Genomic DNA, 20,766 nt, shown 5'->3' on the forward strand with positions numbered 1-20,766 from the left:
TTTCTGGGAAAGGAAATAACATTAAAAAAATTAATAACTTGTTCAAGTATGCCATTATATTCTTGAGATATGTGTTGACTGAATATAAGCAAGTGATGTCTGCTTTTTTTGCCGTTTTCTTGCTCACTCTAGGTTAAATGAAAACTAAATCTCTAAAATATTGTTACTTTTTAAACAAAGTGATTATTATTATTAATTAATTTAGAATGATATAAAATCCCCTTAGATATTCTCAGATATTCTCACAGATCCTAATGGAAAGTGCCCCTTAGATATTTATTTAGAGTCCTCCAATCCTCGAAATGTAATTATAGGCGGAGAGTCACATCATTGAAAAAAAAAAAAGTCAATATTTTTCAATATACTGTCGACCTACCATAGGCGAAATGAGTCTCACTTGTGTTGAGTAATGTCTAATGAAGGCAAACAATTTACAATCCTCCAATCCTGTTGCCTACTCCCGACCATCACGTTGTACTGGCTTTATTTACAAATTAGTGAGAATGTCTCACCCCATGTTCAAGAATGGCCTTTTTCTCGCTCACTCTAGCTTAAGTGAAAACAAGCGGGAATTTGAACCTCGGTCTCCCACTTGTCCCGCATTCTGTAATAGACATCACAACTATGTTGTGAAGACATCACAACCATAAAATAACAAATATGGAATCAGTTAAGAACAAAGACAGCCTACTCCTTCCTCTCCATCGCTGTTCTCTGACAACACAGGGATTATTTAGCTAAATAGCCCAGCACTGTACTGCCTACAATCACGTTGTACAGCACCATATTTTCCGCTCCATTCTAAAAGAAACCAAGAGGTTTTTTGGTTTTTCATGGAATAGAAACACCATAAAATGTATCAAATTAATTAAGCAAGTACCAGTTAAAAGTTTGAACACACCTACTCATTCCAGTATTTTTCTTTATTTTTACAATTTTCTACATTGTAGAATAATAGTGAAGATATCACAACTATGAAAAAACACATATGGAATCAGTTAAGAACCAATTCAGTTAAGAATCAGTTAACTGATTCTTAACTGTAATTTGTATTTGAAATCTTGAAGAAACTTTCAAAGTTCTTGAAATGTATTTACTGACCTTCATGTCTTAAAGTAATAATGATGGATTGTCATTTCTCTTTGCTTATTTGAGCTGTTCTTGCCATAATATGGAGTCTTTTACCAAATCTACCATTATCTTATCTAATTTACCATTATCTTCTGTATACAACCCTACCTTGTCACAACACAACTGATGGGCTCAAACACATTTTTAAAGCAAGTTTCTCTGGTTACACTTGAACTTGTTATAGTGGGCAAGCTAACTAATTATATTTTTACATAAGGCTCAGGCATTCTATCTTGAAAAAATTACAGAAGGCTAGATTTACTAAATTAACTGGTTCTATTCAAACTGTCACACCTAGATCTGTTTCAACTGTCTTTGTGCTTGTCTCCACACCCCTCCTGGTGTCGCCCATCTTCCTCATTATCCCCAGTGTATTTATAGCTGTGTCCTCTGTTTTTCTGTTGCCAGTTTGTCTTGTCTTGTCAGGTCTTACAGGAGTGGTTTCCCATCTCCCTGCTTTCTCAAGTTCTGTTTCCTAGTTTCCCCAGGTTCTGACCATTCTGCCTGCCCTGAACCCGAGCCTGCCTGCCGTTCTGTACCTGCCTGACTCTGACCCGTTTACGAACCTCTGCCCATCCTGACCCCGAGCCTGCATGCTGTTCTGTACCTTATTGACTCTGCCCTGGATTATGGACCTCTGCCTGACTTTGACCTGTCTTTTGCCTGCCCCCTGTTTGGGTCAATAAACATCTGTGGCTCTAGCTGTCTGCGTCTGGGTCTTTCTTATCCTGAGTTCTGATACAAACTCAAAACCTATGTAAATTCCTTTTACTTCTGGGTATGTGCGCCTTACGGAAGAGATGACAAACAAAGGGATGACATGCCCGTACACCTCGTCCAAATGTCCCTTGTCCCCATAGGGTGAACTGGCGATAAGCTGCCAGCCTGTATGCTCTGCAAACAATATCATAAGAAAAGTTAGTCTGATACCAAATCTAAATCACAATGTATTTATATTGAGTAGAACGAGATTTCATTAATCATGATGCTGTCTGCAATTCGAGCTCCGGTTGTCTAATCAAAAGGTGAATTTGTTACCACCACACCAAACAGTGCTTGTGTATAATTTTCCAGAGCTTGAAGAATATTTTCAAGAATAATGGATAAATATCGTACAATCCAGGTGTGCAAAGCTCTTAGAATCTTACCCAAAAAGACTCACATCTGTAATCACCACCAAAGGTCATTCTACAAAGTATTGACTATTTATGTAAATTATATATTTCTATATTTCATTTTCAAAAGCATGTTTTCACAATTATGCGTTATTATGTGTAGAAAAAAAAATTGCATCGGTTTTGAATTCAGGTTGTAACAACCTATTCCAAAATGTGGAATAAGTCAATGGGTATGAATACTTTCTGAGGCACTGTATATGAGAGGACTCGGTCAAGTTGGGCACCATTCAACGTGCAGATATTAATAAATCCTGTTGGGGCTAGGGGGCAGCATTTTCACTTTTGGATGAAAGGCGTGCCCAGAGTAAACTGCCTCCTACTCTTTCCCAAATGGGAATGTATGCATATTATTATTACTGGTGGATAGAAAACACTCGGAAGTTTCTAAAACTGTTTGAATTATGTCTGTGAGTATAACAGAACTCATATGGCAGACAAAAACCTGAGAAGAAATCCAAACAGGAAGTGAGAACTCGATTTTGAAAACAGTGCCATTTGATGTCCATTTTAGATATGGATGTGAATGCACTTCCTAGGGATTCCACAAGATGTCACCGTCTTTAGATTCTGGTTGTATGATTCTACTATAAAGGAGGGGTTCATAATAGCTCTTTGAGTGAGTGGTCTGGCAGAAAGCCTTGGTGTAATTGCGCGCGGTCACGAGAGAGTGTCCTCACGTTCCAATGCATTTCTTCAGACAATGAAATTCTCCGGTTGGAAGCTTATTGCTGAATAATGTTTAAAACATCCTAAATATGGATTGCATACATCATGTGACTTGTTTCTACGACCTGTAACGGAACTTTTAAAGTTTTTGTCTGGAGGAATTTGCTCGTGCTTTTTGAGGTTTGAATGCTGGGCTGAACAAGCTATCAACAAGTGGCTAAATGATGGGCTTTATGGAACTTTATGGAACAAATCAGTCATTTATTTTCGAACTGGGATTCCTGGAACTGCCTTCTGATGAAGATATTCAAAGGTAAGTGAATATTGATAGTGTTTTTTTGTAGCTTCTGTTGACGCTATTTCTTTGGCTAATTTGGGTTCTGAGCGCCGTTCTCAGATTATTCTTTTTCCATAAAGTTTTTTAAAAATCTGACACAGCGGTTGCATAGAGGATACGTTTATCTTTAATTCTGTGAATAACACTTGCATCTTTTATCAATGTTTATTGTGAGTATTTCTGCAAAATCACCGGATGTTTTGGAATCAAAACATTACTGCACGTAACACGCCAATGTAAACTGAGATTTTTTATATATATACTGTATATATGCACAATATCGAACAAAACACACAATACATGTATAACATGATGTCCTATGAGTGATGGAGATAATCAAAGGTTAGTGATTCATTTTATCTATAATTCTGCTTTTGTGACTATCTTTGGCTGTGAAAAATGGCTGTGTGTTTTTGAATTTAGTGGTAATCTAACATAAATATATGTTGTGTTTTCGCTGTAAAACATTTTAAAAATCAGACACGATGGGTAGATTAACAAGATGTTTATCTTTCATTTGCTGTATTGGACTTGTTAATGTGTGAAAGTTAAATATTTCTAAATAATATTTTTTGAATTTCCCTCGCCCCTAGGGGAACGCCTAGCCACGACAAGTTTTAATGTCTGTGGAGTCAATGTTGTGGGCTATTGAGAATAGCATATACATTGTTTTATCTGTATTCAGTACCGGTTTGTCAACAATAGCTTTTGTTTTACAAATATCAGCTATAGCCTAGAGTAGGCAGAAGAGTACAGCACAGTGTAATCAGACTTTGTGCACAGACATTAATATCTGCACATTGAATGGTGCCCAAATTGAGTGATTCCCCTCATAGAAATACTTTGTCATTTAAAACACATGTAGATGAGCGAACATAGAAACTGATATAAAAACTGGACTTCTTATTCAGAAATACATTGTGATTTCGTTTGACAGTAGAAAAAAATGGTTCAGTGGTGACAGGACAACAACCTCTCTCTCAACGTCAGCAAGACAAAAGAGCTGACTACAGGAAACGGACGTCTGAGCACTCCGCCATCCACATCGACGGGGCTGTAGTGGAGTGGTTCAAGAGCTTCAAGTTTCTCTTTGTCCACATCACTAAGGAATTAACATGGTCCACACACACCAACACAGTCGTGAAGAAGGCATGAGAGCGCCGCTTCTCCATCAGGAGGCTGAAAATATTTGGCATGGCCAGCTGCACAATTGAGAGCATCTTGACTTGATTCCTAACGGCTTGGTATGGAAACTGCTTGGCAATCGACCGCAAGGCTCTACAGAGGGTAGTGCGTACAGACCAGTACATCACGGGGGCCAAAAGTTCTGTCATCCAGGACCTCTATACCAGGCAGTGTCAGAGGAAGGCCCTAAAAATAGCCAGGAACCAAAAGGAAGCTGAACAGCTTCTATCCCCAAGCCGTAAGACTAAGTAAGGCTAAATAAGGCTAAATACTTAACTAAGTAGCTTCCCGGACTCTGAATTGACACCACTTTTGATTCATCACATACTCTGCTGATACTGCTTATTATCTATCGTGTTGCCTGGTCACTTTACCCCTTCACATTGACTCGATAATGGTACCCAGTGTATATAGGCAAGATATATAGCCACTCATTGTGAATTTATTCCTTGTGTTATTATTTTTACATTTTTCTTTCTGCCTTGTTGAGAAGGGCCCGTAAATAAGCATTTCATTGTTAGTCTACACCTGTTGTTTACAAAGAATGTTACAAATAACATTTGATTTGATATGTTACGTCCTGCTAATAATCTCTATATATACAGTGCATTCGGAAAGTATTCAAATCCCTTGACTTTTTCCACATTTTGTTACGATAAAGCCTTATTCTAAAATGTATTACGTTGTTTTTTCCCCTCATCATTTACATACAGTACCCCATAATGACATAGCAAGAAAAGGTTTTTAGAAATGTTTGCAGATGTATTAAAAATAAAAACGGAAATATCATATCATAATATCATACCCTTTACTCAGTACTTTGTTGAAGCTTCTTTGGCAGCGATTATAGCCTTGAGTCTTCATGGGTATGACGCTACAAGCTTGGCACACCTACAGTTGAAGTCAGAAGATTACATACACCTTAGCCAAATACCTTTAAACTCAGTGTTTCGCAATTCCTGACATTTAATCCTAGTAAAAATTCCCTGTTTTAGGTCAGATAGGATCACCACTTCATTTTAAGAATGTGAAATGTCAAAATAATAGTAGAGAGAATGATTTATTTCAGCTTTGATTTCTTTCATCACATTCCCAGTGGGTCAGAAGATTACATACACTCAATTAGTATTTGGTAGCATTGCCTTTAAATTGTTTTACTTGGGTCAAACGTTTCGGGGAGCCTTCCACAAGCTTCCCACAATAAGTTGGGTGAATTTTGGCGCATTCCTCCTGACAGAGCTGGTGTAACTGAGTCAGGTTTGTAGGCATCCTTGCTCACACACACTTTTTCATTTCTGCCCACACATTTTCTATAGGATTGAGATCAGGGCTTTTTGATGGCCACTTCAATACCTTGACGTTGTTGTCCTTAAGCCATTTTGCCACAACTTTGGAAGTACGCTTGGGGTCATTGTCCATTTGGAAGACCCATTTACGACCAAGCTTTAACTTCCTGACTGATGTCTTGAGATGTTGCTTCAATTTATCCACATAATGTTCCTACCTCATGATGCCATCTATTTTGTGAATTGCACCAGTCCCTCCTGCAGCAAAGCACCCCCACACCCTGATGCTGCCACCCCTGTGCTTCACGCCTGGGATGGTGTTCTTCGGCTTGAAAGCCTCCCCCTTTTTCCTCCAAACATAAGGATTGTCATTATGGCCAAACAGTTCTATATTTGTTTCATCAGACCAGAGGACATTTCTCCAAAAGTACGATCTTTGTCCCCATGTGCAATTGCGAACTGTAGTCTGTCATTTTTATGCCGGTTTTGGAGCAGTGGCTTTTTTCCCCCTCGCTGAGCAGCCTTTCAGGTTATGTCGATATAGGACTCGTTTTACTGGGGATATAGATACTTTTGTATCTGTTTCCTCCAGCATCTTCACAAGGTCCTTTGCTGTTGTTCTGGGATTGATTTGCACTTTTTGCACCAAAGTACATTCATCTCTACAGTGAATCATAAGTGAAATAATCTTTCTGTAAACAATTGTTGGAAAAATGACTCGTGCCATGCACAAAGTAGATGTCCTAACCGACTTGCCAAAACTATAGTTTGTTAAGAAGAAACGTGTGAAATTGTTGAAAAACAAGTTTTAATGACTCCAACCTAAGTGTATGTAAACTAACAACTATATATTTGGGGAGCTTCTCCCATTATTCTCTGCAGATCCTCTCAAGCTCTGTCAGGTTTGATGGGGAGTGTCACTGCACACCTATTTTCAACTACATCAAGAGATGTTTGATCGGGTTCAAGTCCAGGCTCTGGCTGGGCCACTCAAGGACAATCAGAGACTTGTCCCAAAGCCACTCTTGCATTGTCTTGGCTGTGTACTTAGGGTCATTGCCCTTTTGGAAGGTGAACCTTCGCCCCAGTCTGAGGTCCTGAGTGCTCTGGAGCAGGTTTTCATCAAGGATCTCTCTGTTCTTTACTCCATTCATCTTTCCCTCGATCTTGACTAGTCTCCCAGTTCTTGCCACAGAAAATCATCCCCACAGCATGATAATGCTACCACTATGCTTCACCGTAGGGATGGTGCCAGGTTTCCTCCAGACATGACGCTTGGCATTCAGGCCAAAGAGTTCAATCTTGGTTTCATCAGTCTTTAGGTGCCTTTTGGCAAACTCCAACCTGGCAGTCATGTGTATTTTACTGAGGAATGTCTTCCGTCTGGAGTGCTGCAGAGATGGTTTTCCTTCTGGAAGGTTCTTCCATCTCCACAGAGGAACTCTGGCGCTCTATCAGAGCGACCATCGGATTCTTGGTCACCTCCCTGACCAAGGCCCTTCTCCCCCGATTGCTCAGTTTGGCCAGGAGGCCATTACTAGGAAGAGTCTTGGTGGTTCCAAACTTCTTCCATTTAAGAATGATGGAGGCCACTGTGTTCTTGGGAACCTTCAAAGCTGCAGAAATGCTTGAGTACCCTCTGTGCTCTACAGACAATTCCTTCAACCTCATGGCTTGGTTTTTGCTCTGACATGCACTGTCAACTGTGGGACCTTTTATAGACAAGTGTGTGCTTTTCCAAATCATGTCCAATCAATTGAATGTACCACCGGTGGACTCCAATCAAGTTGTAGAAACATCTCAAGGATGATAAATGGAAACAGGATGCGTCTGATCTCAATTTTGAATCTCATAGCAAAGGGTCATGAATACTTATGTAAATAATGTACTTCAGTTATTTTTACATGTCTAAAAACCTGTTTTCGCTTTGTCATTATGGGGTATTATATGTTGAATTGACATGGAAATTCTTACATAGGAACACTCAAAGTCTATCTTAAAATAATCACTATTTTTGGTCAGCAAGCTAGAGAGGTCACAGTCAAACTTAGATGCATAAGTCTGAAGTGAGCTCTCAAGGGGCGTTCCTTTCATAGAGCATTATATTCGGATACCTAAATTTACAGAAACTTGACTCATTGTAATGGTTCCTACATGTGACTGGCTCCGTCTCCTATCTTAATTTAAAGAACATATTCTGGGTGATCCGCCAGTTGTTCATCTGGAGGGCCCCCCCCCCTCATATATTGACCAGACACAGGCAGGAACCAAGGATTGTTCATGACATCATAGATTAGATGCACAGTTAAATGTCCTTTACATTCCATCCTTTTATCACTTGTGTGATAATAATAATAACATTTTAAAGGAAGCAATACAGTTGAGCTTAAATCATAATAAGGGTTATGCTTCTATTAACTACATCATTACAATAACTCATAATAAAGCTATCATCTACATTCAAAAGGTTATAATAAATAGGAGTGAGTATCAAAAATATATACACTTACACAAGGGATCTGTAGATTCAGAGGTGAGTAAATCTCTCAATGTTAACCATTTGTTAACCCATTGGAATTGTGACACAGTGAATTATAAGTGAAATAATCTGTCTGTAAACAATTGTTGGAAAGATTACATGTCATGCACAAAGTAGATGTCCTAACTGACTTGCCAAAACTATAGTTTGTTAACAAGAAATGTGTGAAATGGCTGAAAACAAGTTTTAATGACTCCAATCTAAGTGTATGTAAACTTCCAACGTCAACTGTACATCATCCAGACTGTTACAGATAAATGGGCCGTTTCCTGTGGAATTCAATGACTGATTATTTTAACTGAAAAGATTTGATGTTTTCTCATAGCTGCATGTTTCGTTCTAAGCTGCTCTGCTACTCCAGCTTGTGGTACATGTTTACATGTACACATGAATTATGCATTTCAGGGTAACACTTTATTTGAAAGGGGTATACATAACACCTTCATGAAATCAGGCATAACACCTTCATGAGTAGTGCTGTGTCATTCATAACAACACATTTATATAAAAGTCCCTTTTTAGCTCCCCATTTACCCACTCTACCTCGAAAAAGTGACACAGTATTCAAGCAACAGTTTGGGAGCAGCGCAGGGTTATAGCCTCCGAGTAGCGTAGGAGGGTCTGAATATATTGTGTGTAGATTGATGAGGAAACATTTTTATTTAATACATTTTAGAATAAGGCTGTAACGTAACAAAATGTGGAAAAAGGGAAGGGTTCTGAATACTTTCTGAATGCAGTACCGTCAGAAGGTATTCATAACCCTTGACTTATTCCACATTTTGTTGTGTTACAGCCTGAGTGAAACAATTTATTAAATTGCCTTTTTCTCTCTCACCCATCTACTGTACACACTATTCCCCATAATGACGAAGTGAAACATGTTTTTTGAAGTTTTGTCCAATTTATTGAAAATGAAATACAGAAATATATAATTTACACATCCCTAAGTCAATACATGTTATAATCATATTTGTCAGTGATTACAACTGTGAGTCTCTCTGGGTAGGTCTCTCAGAGCTTTGCACACCTTGATTTGTAACAATATACATTTCCTCAAGCTCTCAAATTGGTTGTGTCACACCCTGATCACTTGTCTTTGTGCTTGTCTCCACCCCCCAGGTGTCGCCAATCTTCCCCATTATCCCCAGTGTATTTATATCTGTGTTCTCTGTTTGTCTGTTGCCAGTTCATTTTGTTTCGTGAAACCTACCAGTGGTTGTCCCCTTGCTCCTGTCTGTTCTTGTTCCTGTTTTCTAGTCTTTCCCGATTTTGACCATTCTGCCTGCCCTGACCCTTGCCAGCCTGCCTGCCTGCAGTTTTATACCTTGCCACACCTCTCTGGATTACTAAAAGGTGTGAATTACTCTGGATTACTGACCCCTGCCTGCCCTGACCCTGAGACTGCCTGCCGTTCTGGACCTGTTGCACCCTTTTGGATTACAGACCCCTGCCTGCCCTTGACCTGTTGTTTGCCTGCCCCTGTACTAGAAATACACTTTTGTTACTTTAACACTGTCTGCATCTGACTCATACCTGAAACCTGATAGGAGAAACTAGCAATGATCAGCAACCTATCACAGCTTCAACTCTGTAACTTTGAAAGTCACCGTTGGCCTCGTGGTGACATCCCTGAGCGGTTTCAATTCCTCTCCGGCACCTGATTCAGGAAGGCGGCCTGTATCTTTGTAGTGACTGCAAATATTGATACATCATCCAAAGTGTAATTAATAACTTCACCATGCTCAAAGGGATATTCAATGTCTGTTTATTTTTTTATTTTTTTACCTATCTGCCAATAGGTGCCCTTCTTTCAAAGGCATTGCAAAACCTCCCTTGCTTGAATCTGTGTTGGAAATTCACTGCTCAACTGAAGGGACCGACAGATAATTTGTATGTGTGGTGTACAGGGATGAGTCATTCAAAAATCATGTTAAACACTATTATTGCACACAGAATGAGTCTATGCAACATATTATGTGACTTGGTAAGCACAGTTGTACTCCTAAACTTATTTAGGCTTGGCATAACAAAGGGGTTGAATACTTATTGACTCAAGACATTTCAGCTCTTCACTTATTTTATTAATTTGTTAAAAAAAATGTCAAAAGACATAATTCCACTTTGACATTATGGGGGATTGTGTGTTGGCCAGAGAGAAAAATGTCTCAATTTAATCCATTTTAAATACAGGCTGTAACACAATACAATGTGGAAAAAGTCAAGGGCTGTGGATACTTTCTCAAGGGACTGTACATAGTGTCCCAACACAAAATAATGACAGACTGGGCACATTCTTACAGTGTAAGAGGTCCTTAATTGACACTAAAAGGTTGTAGCCTATTCTATACCCATCTGAAGAGGAACAAATCCCCCCACCACACCATTTGGTGCATGTGAGTACCTGTGCTGTGTGTTTTGACTTTCGTGCCATTGTGGATTGCGCAGATGATTACAGGTCTTGTCCTGTGTGTTAATCATTGTGCATGTGTGTAATTTATTCAAGGTACTCGTTGCTCTTTTGTTTTGGGTTTCTACCCTGTGTTTTGTTACGTGTTTGTTTGGTCTTCGTCCTCGTGCCTTTACATGGATTTAATTAAAAACCCTATTACGCATTCCTGAGTCTGTCTCCCGAATCATTGATACCAGCGTGAGTCTCCCGTCTGTCCTGAGCCGCCAGAGTCTCCCGCCTGTCCTGAGCCGCCAGTCTCCCGTCTGTCCTGAGCCGCCAGAGTCTCCCGTCTGTCCTGATCCGCCAGAGTCTCCTGTCTGTCCTGAGCCGCCAGAGCCGTCAGTCTGTCCTGAGCCGCCAGTCTGTCCTGAGCCGCCAGAGTCGCCAGTCTGTCCTGAGTCGCCAGTCTGTCCTGAGCCGCCAGTCTGTCCTGAGCCGCCAGTCTGTCCTGAGCCGCCAGAGCCGCCAGTCAGCCAGGAGCCGCCAGAGCCGTCAGTCAGCCAGGAGCCGCCAGAGCCGTCAGCCAGCCAGGAGCTTCCGGAGCCGTCAGTCAGCCAGGAGCTGCCGGAGCCGTCCTTCACTCCGGAGTTGCCGGAGTCTCCCACCTGTCCGGCGCTGCCGGGGTCTCCCGCCTGTCTGGCGCTGCCGAATCTCCCGTCCATTCGGGACCCGTGGCGAGGGTCCCCAGTCCGAGGTCGGCGGCGAGGGTCGCCTTCGGGAGGGGGGCGGGGGTACTGTCACGTTCTGACCATAGTTTTGTTATTTTATTCTTTGTTTTAGTATGGTCAGGGCGTGAGTTGGTGTGGGCAGTCTGTTTGTTTTTCTATGTTGATTTTTGTGTTCGGCCTAGTATGGTTCTCAATCAGAGGCAGGTGTCGTTAGTTGTCTCTGATTGAGAATCATACTTAGGTAGCCTGGGTTTCACTTTTGGTTTGTGGGTGTTTGTTTTTACCGTGTGTGTGTTTGGGTCACACGGTACTGTTTCGGTTTTGTAAATTCACGTTGTCATTTATTGTTTAGTGTTCTGAGTTTTAATTAAAAATCATCATGAACACTTACCATGCTGTGCTTTGATCCGATCCTTACTCCTCCTCAGACGAAGAGGAGGAAATCCGTTACACCAACAAAATAACAAATTGATTTAGCCTAATTGTTTTTATGACTACATACAGTAGGCTATTATTCCTATTTCCCTGCATGTCTATTCAACATTTGGCTAAACAGAAACCATCGCATGAATGAAGAAGGTTATATATATTTATTTTCACAATGCAATGAGGCACATAGACAACTCAAAATCACTTTGAAAGAGCCTTCTAATATCAGCCAACAAATTAAGCTACTAAAACAACAACTTCAAAACAGTAATCACTGGATTTCTTCAAATTGCTGTGCAGGAAAAGGATGTGGTCCACCGTGCCTGGTCGCAGGCTAACTTCTGGCTTCTCTCTGACAACACAAATCCATCTGTAGGTGAGGCTTTATCCTTTGGAACCACAGGTGAAGAGTAGGCTGTTTGCTTGCCTCCAAGGCGAGTGTGGCGATAGAGGAAATCAACTAGATACACAAGTATTCTTTCACAATAGTTGGCCTTGTGCTATCTGCAGTTTGGAGCTGGGAACGGTCCCACTCTGTGGTGAATAGCACCCTCTCCATGAGCACCCATTCTTTGTTTATGTAATGGACAGTAAGGTGCAAGTATCCTATTTTTCGAAAACCGTCATCCAAATGGTAAGTATAATTGCGTCATTGTATTTACCCAAGTTCTCTCTCAACTCCGGGACCACCCGCCAGCTGATTGTTTGCCTGATGCAGGAATCTAGTGCAAGAGGAGAGAGAAACTCTGACAGAAACATCCACACCTCCATTACTTTACAAAAGTACAGTCTAATAGCTTGGATAGTTGAGAGGAATCCCCCAATTTGTGCCACAGTTTAGACTACAGATATATGCTGTGGTCAGTCACAGTTGAGTGTAAAGTGTAGCCTAAATGCCAAAAAGGGCAAACTTGCAATGTATTTGATGCTTAATTACTCTAAAGTTTTACATTTCTAACTCAGTTTCACAGACCTGATTTTCCCCGATGAAAAATGCATCAACCTCTAAAAATATGTAACTGTATTATGTCCACATAATAATTCAAATGAAATGAGCTGTAGCAAGAGAGAGACTAAAGACAATCAGAAAGAATGTGTCTTTAACCCTGCTTTATAGCATAACTTATTCTGAATGAAAGCCAGAAATGAGTGAGTCACCCAGCCAGATACTGAAAAATATAGCTGTCCACGGTTCTGAAACAATCTTCAATGTGCCACTGAATTGGCGCCTTTCCCTATAGGTGCATAATAGCGAAAATTGAGGAAACACCAACTCAATTAGGTCTATAATCAATGGCCTAACTGTTAAATGTGCCTGTCTTTCTAAATCATCCATATTATATATACAGGAATAACACAGATCCTGATTATGTTGCCTGTTTGATTGCTTAATAGCTTTCTGATCACATGAACACCAAGCTTCACGCAACTGCAAAATGTCGGATAAAGTAATTTCTCAAATTCGTTGCTTTAATAAAAGCGTAAAAAAATGCATTATAACAGTCTCTCTGGTGTTATTTACCAGTTAGTTAGTGTTGTTTACACTGATGAAAATGGGCCGAAAAAAAATATTGTAATAGAACACTACCTGTTTATCACACAAGCAGCTCTCACTCCTCTACCCTCCTTTTTCTTGATTTCCTTCTTATTGTTATTATTATGATCATTATAATAAGTAATGTCATCATTATAATTAGGATTCTTATAAACTCAGCAAAAAAAGAAATGTCCTCTCACTATCAACTGCATTTATTTTCAGCAAATTTAACATGTGTAAACATTTAAAATCAAATCAAATCAAATTTTATTTGTCACATACACATGGTTAGCAGATGTTAACTTCTTGCGTCGAGCCATCCCGGATCCGGTATCGTGATTACAGCCTCAAGCTCATTACCATAACGCAACGTTAACTATTCATGAAAATCGCAAATGAAATGAAATGAATCTATTTGCTCTCAAGCTTAGCCTTTTGTTAACAACACTGTCATCTCAGATTTTCAAAATATGCTTCTCAACCATTGCAAAACAAGCATTTGTGTAACAGTATTGATAGCTAGCGTAGCATTTAGCGTTAGCATTCAGCAGGCAACATTTTCACAAAAAACAGAAAAGCATTCAAATAAAATCATTTACCTTTGAAGAACTTCGGATGTTTTCAATGAGGAGACTCTCAGTTAGATAGCAAATGTTCCGTTTTTACAAAAAATATTATTTGTGTCGACTAATCGCTCCGTTTTGTTCATCACGTTTGGGTAAGAAAAAAAATTGAAAATAAATAAATATATATATATATATATATATATATGTCATTAAAACGCGAACTTTTTTCCAAATTAACTCCATAATATCGACAGAAACATGGCAAACCGATGTTTAGAATCAATCCTCAAGGTGTTTTTCACATATCTATCGACGATAAATCCTTCGTGGCAGTTGACTTTCTCTTCTGAAGAAATGGAACGCGCATGGACCTACAGATTACGCAATAATATCGACACAGGACACCGGGTGGGACACCAGGTAAATGTAGTCTCTTATGGTCAATCTTCCAATGATATTCCTACAAACACGTCACAATGCTGCAGACATCTTGGACGAACGGCAGAGCGCATAAGCTCGTTCACAGCATATTCACAGCCTTATAAGGAGACGATAGTAAAACAGAGCGTCAAAAATCCTGCTCATTTCCTGTTTGAAGTTTCATCTTGGTTTCGCCTGTAAGATCAGTTCTGGGGCACTCACAGATAATATCTTTGCAGTTTTGAAAACGTCAGAGTGTTTTCTTTCCAAAGCTGGCAATTATATGCATAGTCGAGCATCTTTTCGTGACAAAATATTGCGCTTAAAACGGGCACGTTTTTTAATCCAATAATGACATAGCGCCCCCATAGGTTGAAGAGGTTAATGCGAGTGTAGCGAAATGCTTGTGCTTCTAGTTCCGACAATGCAGTAATAACCAACAAGTAATCTAGCTAACAATTCCAAAACTACTACCTTATAGACACAAGTGTAAGGGGATAAAGAATATGTACATAAAGATATGAATGGGTGATGGTACAGAGCGGCATAGGCAAGATACAGTAGATGGTATTGAGTGCAGTATATACATATGAGATGAGTATGTAAACAAAGTGGCATAGTTAAAGTGGCTAGTGATACATGTGTTACATAAAGATGCAGTAGATGATATAGATTACAGTATATACAAATACAAATGAGATGAATAATGTAGGGTATGTAAACATTATATTAGGTAGCATTGTTTAAAGTGGCTAGTGAAATATTTTACATCATTTCCCATCAATTCCCATTATTAAAGTGGCTGGAGTTGAGTCAGTGTCAGTGTGTTGGCAGCAGCCACTCAATGTTAGTGGTGGCTGTTTAACAGTCTGATGGCCTTGAGATAGAAGCTGTTTTTCAGTCTCTCGGTCCAAGCTTTGATGCACCTGTACTGACCTCGCCTTCTGGATGATAGCGGGGTGAACAGGCAGTGGCTCGGGTGGTTGTTGTCCTTGATGATCTTTATGGCCTTCCTGTGACATCGGGTGGTGTAGGTGTCCTGGAGGGCAGGTAGTGTGCCCCCGGTGATGCGTTGTGCAGACCTCACTACCCTCTGGAGAGCCTTACGGTTGTGGGCGGAGCAGTTGCCGTACCAGGCGGTGATACAGCCCGACAGGATGCTCTCGATTGTGCATCTGTAGAAGTTTGTGAGTGCTTTTGGTGACAAGCCGAATTTCTTCAGCCTCCTGAGGTTGAAGAGGCGCTGCTGCGCCTTCTTCACGATGCTGTCTGTGTGGGTGGACCAATTCAGTTTGTCTGTGATGTGTACGCCGAGGAACTTAAAACTTACTACCCTCTCCACTACTGTTCCATCAATGTGGATAGGGGGGTGTTCCCTCTGCTGTTTCCTGAAGTCCACAATCATCTCCTTAGTTTTGTTGACGTTGAGTGTGAGGTTATTTTCCTGACACCACACTCCGAGGGCCCTCACCTCCTCCCTGTAGGCCGTCTCGTCGTTGTTGGTAATCAAGCCTACCACTGTTGTGTCGTCCGCAAACTTGATGATTGAGTTGGAGGCGTGCGTGGCCACGCAGTCGTGGGTGAACAGGGAGTACAGGAGAGCTCAGAACGCACCCTTGTGGGGCCCCAATGTTGAGGATCAGCGGGGTGGAAATGTTGTTGCCTACCCTCACCACCTGGGGGTGGCCCGTCAGGAAGTCCAGTACCCAGTTGCACAGGGCGGGGTCGAGACCCAGCTTGGAGGGCACTAATGGTGTTAAATGCCGAGCTGTAGTCGATGAACAGCATTCTCACATAGGTATTCCTCTTGTCCAGATTGGTTAGGGCAGTGTGCAGTGTGATTGAGATTGCATCGTCTGTGGACCTATTTGGGCGGTAAGCAAATTGGAGTGGGTCTAGGGTGTCAGGTAGGGTGGAGGTGATATGGTCCTTGACTAGTCGCTCAAAGCACTTCATGATGACGGAAGTGAGTGCTACGGGGCGGTAGTCGTTTAGCTCAGTTACCTTAGCTTTCTTGGGAACAGGAACAATGGTGGCCCTCTTGAAGCATGTGGGAACAACAGACTGGGATAGGGATTGATTGAATATGTCCGTAAACACACCAGCCAGCTGGTCTGCGCATGCTCTGAGGGCGCGGCTTGTATGAACATTTATCATAAATGCAAGAAATGTTTAGCTTTTTTTGGCAGTTAGTTTATTTTGTAGAAATATTTACATTTATTGTCATGCTTGGTATGTTTCAATAGACTAAACTAACTCATGACATGTACTGTAAGCTCTAAGCTATTGCAAATCCATCCCCTATCTTTGTGCAAATTGGAAACCAAAGATCATGTCCAAAAACGAATCCAATCTTCCAACAAACAGATGGATATCTTGCCAGTTGGAAGATTGGATTAATTCGTTATTGGAGGGAATTATGAACATGATCATTGGTTTCCCAGTAGCACAAGGATAGGGGATGAATTTAAAGCAAGCTATCTAGTCACTGTTTCAATTAAATGTGAAGAACAATAAAACAAACATTTACTATGTAGCACAATGTCTGTGCCATACAAATACCAGAAGGTTTCACAAGAAATGTTAAAATTAAATTAAAGCTGCAAGATTCCTAATTTAAAGCTGCAATATGTAACCTTTTGGGTGACCTGACCAAATTCACATAGAAATGTGAGTTATAAATCTGTCATTATCATTGAAAGCAAGTCTAAGAAGTGCTAGATGTGTTCTATGTGCGCTATTTCTATGCGTCCCATTCTTAAGCATTGTTTTTGCATCTTTAACTTTCATTTTTGTACACAAGCTTCAAACATCTGAAATTACAATATTTTTGAATATGTTTTTTTACACCTGAATTAAGATGTTATTGCTGTAAAATGACATTTGGGATTCAACCTCTCCTGGGATTTGAACTTACAACCTTCTGGTTGCCAGTGACCAGAAATGTTCTGCTTTTTGGGCATGGCAGCAATTGGCCACAGATTTATTGGGAAAAATACATTTCTGCACTTTGTTAAAGGTTTCTGACTGTTATAAATTATCTATAATTATTATATATTACAGTAAACACTGGCTACTGAGTAGCAGTAAACATACAGTAAATATACCATTTACTAGGGTGTTATTGCCCTAAAATAACATGTAAATGATGATATTTACTGTATTTTTACTGCAACCTCCAGGTTGCCAGCGACCTGAATTACCTGCTACGCGACCAGGTCTCTGGGTATGACATTGGGGGTGGGCAAAGTAAGATTATCTGACAACACCAACATAAAAATAGCAGGGCTCTGGGACACTTAATGTAAAGTATGAATATATGCTGTGGGGATTTGAACTTGCAACCTCTTGGTTGGAGGTGTGTTGATGTTTCTGCATTGCCACCAGGTACATATTTATTACTGTAGCCTAGTGGTTAGAGCGTTGGACTAGTAACCGGAAGGTTGTAATTTCAAACCCCCGAGCTGACAAATCTGTCGTTCTGCCCGTTCCGAGGCCGTCATTGAAAATAAGAATTTGTTCTTAACTGACTTGCCTAGTTAAATAAAGGTAAAATTAAAATAAAAAAAATGGCAGGGGGCTCCCTATTAGCATATTTGTGGGCGTTGTCTACAATATGTATTTGTGCCAAACGTTGGTTAGTGGAAGTGTTGCACCAGTTTAAGTGGTCTATGGTTATGTTAATTGAGGTTGAGCACCTCTTTTGTCCACTACCAATTCTGCAGTCTTTGTAAGAGCATGCGACAATAGAGAAGAACGGCACTGTAAAGGGGTTACTGAGCATTTTACAGTATCTTATAGGCAGATAGTTGCCAGGAGGTTAATTTTTTATTTACAATAACTTTCTGAGTTGATCCATATGCTTTGGTGCATTTTGACCTCTTTTGATTTGAAATAATCTTTCCATACATATTTTTCCATACATACTAAAATGTGAATAAAATTGAAATGGTATCTTTCAAATGGTACCACAAACATGGTTGCAGGTCCACCCATCAAAGAATGTTGACTTGAATGGGAATATCCATTATTCTAAATTCTGTTGTCAATCTTCCATAGGAAACCTATTGAAATCACAGAAATATAGATAATAGAATAGACATTCCCATTCAAGTTAACATTCAACAGGGGTGGACCAGTGGCCATTTTGTTGGTAATAATGGGAAGTTAAAATGTTAATTAAATTAATATGTCAATGGTGTACCAGCTTAAATGCAGTGGTCACACACTACACACTTCAGCTAACTTTAGCCACTGTTAGCTAACAATCAATGGAAGTGATAGTGGGAATTGTGCAAATGATTTACAATGGCCAAATCACCCTTTACTGCACGCATTATTATAGAACCATGCCCCCTATCACTTCCATTTTTTATCACTTCAAATGGCCTCAAATAAACAAATGTAGAACAGTGTTTGAAAAAATATATTTTAAAGTTTTATTTAACTGTATGTTGCCATATCGAAACACTGTGCGACAACGGTAATACTCTTATAATAATATCAGGAATATTTGGGTTTTCTAATAAAAATGAGGTGTTTGAATTATTGTTTTATTCATTTACACTATCTGAAAATATGTTTTCTTAAAACAACTATTAAATCTAGCCCTATTATATATTTATGAAATGGATATTATAATATTATGCATATAAAACTAATTGTATTTACCATGCATATGTAAATAAAGTCGTATGTTGTCTTGGCCAAATGTTATATTTTTGGGGGGAAGGGGAGATGTAAAGATGATTGTTTTATGAGAATCATTTGTGGAGCAAATTAATAACTAGCTCTTAGCTAGTTATGTGCGTGGTAGCTAGTTATTATCTAGTTAAAAGGCCATGGTGTATTTTTTCATTTAGGGAAGTAAGGGGGTAAAGATAAATGATATGTTGCCACATGGTAACATTATGCGGTAAAAGTTTATTAAGTAACGAAAAACCAACTATGTAGTTGATTTGGCCGATAACATTTCTAAATTGCATGATTGCATCTATCACGAGCATCGGTTTTTTTGTTAGCAGTGGCTCAAGTTAGCTGAAGTTTGTAGTAGATTTAAAGAAAACCGAACCATGATTTACTGATTTTCCTGACCCATAGACTACTTTTTCGGTGAGGAACCATCTAACATCAAGTTGTAAAATCCTGAACTTCCTCTTTAATATTTGTACACATTCAGTGAGCAAGTCCAATTGTTTGCTGTTATTCAGGCGAGGCAGCTTCTCCATCACCCCCTGGTCCATCTTCTGTTGTATTCTGCATCATCTCCTTCAACTGGCTTTTGAAAAACCCAGCCTGAGAGAAAGAGACATGTGTAGAGAGAGATTATGACGTTATTTAACAGTTTTTTGGCAAATTTATTGCATAGTAAGAGTATAAGAATGTGTACTACATATTAGATTCCTGCATCGGCCCAGGTACCCACTGTTTCCTTGGAGTAGGGAACTGTCTATTATTGGTGCTGAAACATTCTAATTTGTACACGTGCAGAGGCGTTCACAACTGAAACTTTCATTCACCATACGCTGGTCATATAATTTGCGTTTGACTGGTGTGGCTGGCAAAGGTTAGAAGATTGTTGCAGGCTATATTCAATTCTGGCAATGCTTTATTTAAGTTTCAATTAAACAATTTGATAACCAAAACAATTTTGCCTGCAAAGGTTTTGAGTTGTTGTAAACTAAAAAAATGGCATTTTTCCTGCAAGTGATCGTCTTTTTCAACTAAATAAATAACACAAACATAGTAGGTTAGTAGAACTAGCTACTAGCTGAACTTGGTTACACAACTAACAGAGGACAGGACGACGATAACCCAACATAAAAACAAAAACAAGTTTCTGGCTGGCCCGTGTCTCTGATATTTGATGAGGAGGTATGCTGGATGGAGCAGATGAGCCTATCACTATATAAGCAGGCTATTGCTCAAAGCGATTGAGTTATCAATGTGCCACATTGTGAAAATAAAAATAAATAATTTGTATGGTTTCCTTTATCCAACGGTTAAATAAACATGCAGACAAATTAGGAAAATCAATGGTCTTACTGTCTGGAGTAAAAAAAAATTTTTTTTTAAATGGATGCAATTTGGCAGGTTCACAGATAATCTCTCGGAACAATTCTTTGTAGGTGGGTTGATTCGTGGAGAACAATCTGTCCTGGTGTCGAGTGGGTATCGGAATTGTGGCAGGCATGGGGCGGGTGTGGCTACAAAAAACGGACCCATGCAGAACTCTACTATACACAGTGCCTTCAGAAAGTATTCACACCCATTGACTTTTTTTCACATTTTGTTGTGTTATAGCCTAAAATGTATTACTTTGTCACTGGCCTACACATAATACCCCAAAATGTCAAAGTGGAATCATGTTTT

At 39.8% G+C, this 20,766-nt stretch overlaps 1 protein-coding gene across 1 annotated transcript in view; it reads right to left on the bottom strand.

Moving 5' to 3' along the window:
* Positions 1–16,565: 16,565 nt before the first annotated feature.
* The window catches only part of LOC115106736 (integrin alpha-X-like), a 50,445-nt gene continuing 46,244 nt past the window's right edge, over positions 16,566–20,766 (bottom strand). Inside the window, exon 30 of the mRNA XM_029629766.2 lies at positions 16,566–19,689. Coding sequence (XP_029485626.1) covers positions 19,597–19,689 — 93 coding nt within the window. The 3' untranslated portion in view covers positions 16,566–19,596. The remainder of the gene's footprint in view (positions 19,690–20,766) is intronic.

This window comes from Oncorhynchus nerka, linkage group LG23 (assembly GCF_034236695.1).
Source record: "Oncorhynchus nerka isolate Pitt River linkage group LG23, Oner_Uvic_2.0, whole genome shotgun sequence".
Taxonomy (NCBI): domain Eukaryota; kingdom Metazoa; phylum Chordata; class Actinopteri; order Salmoniformes; family Salmonidae; genus Oncorhynchus; species Oncorhynchus nerka.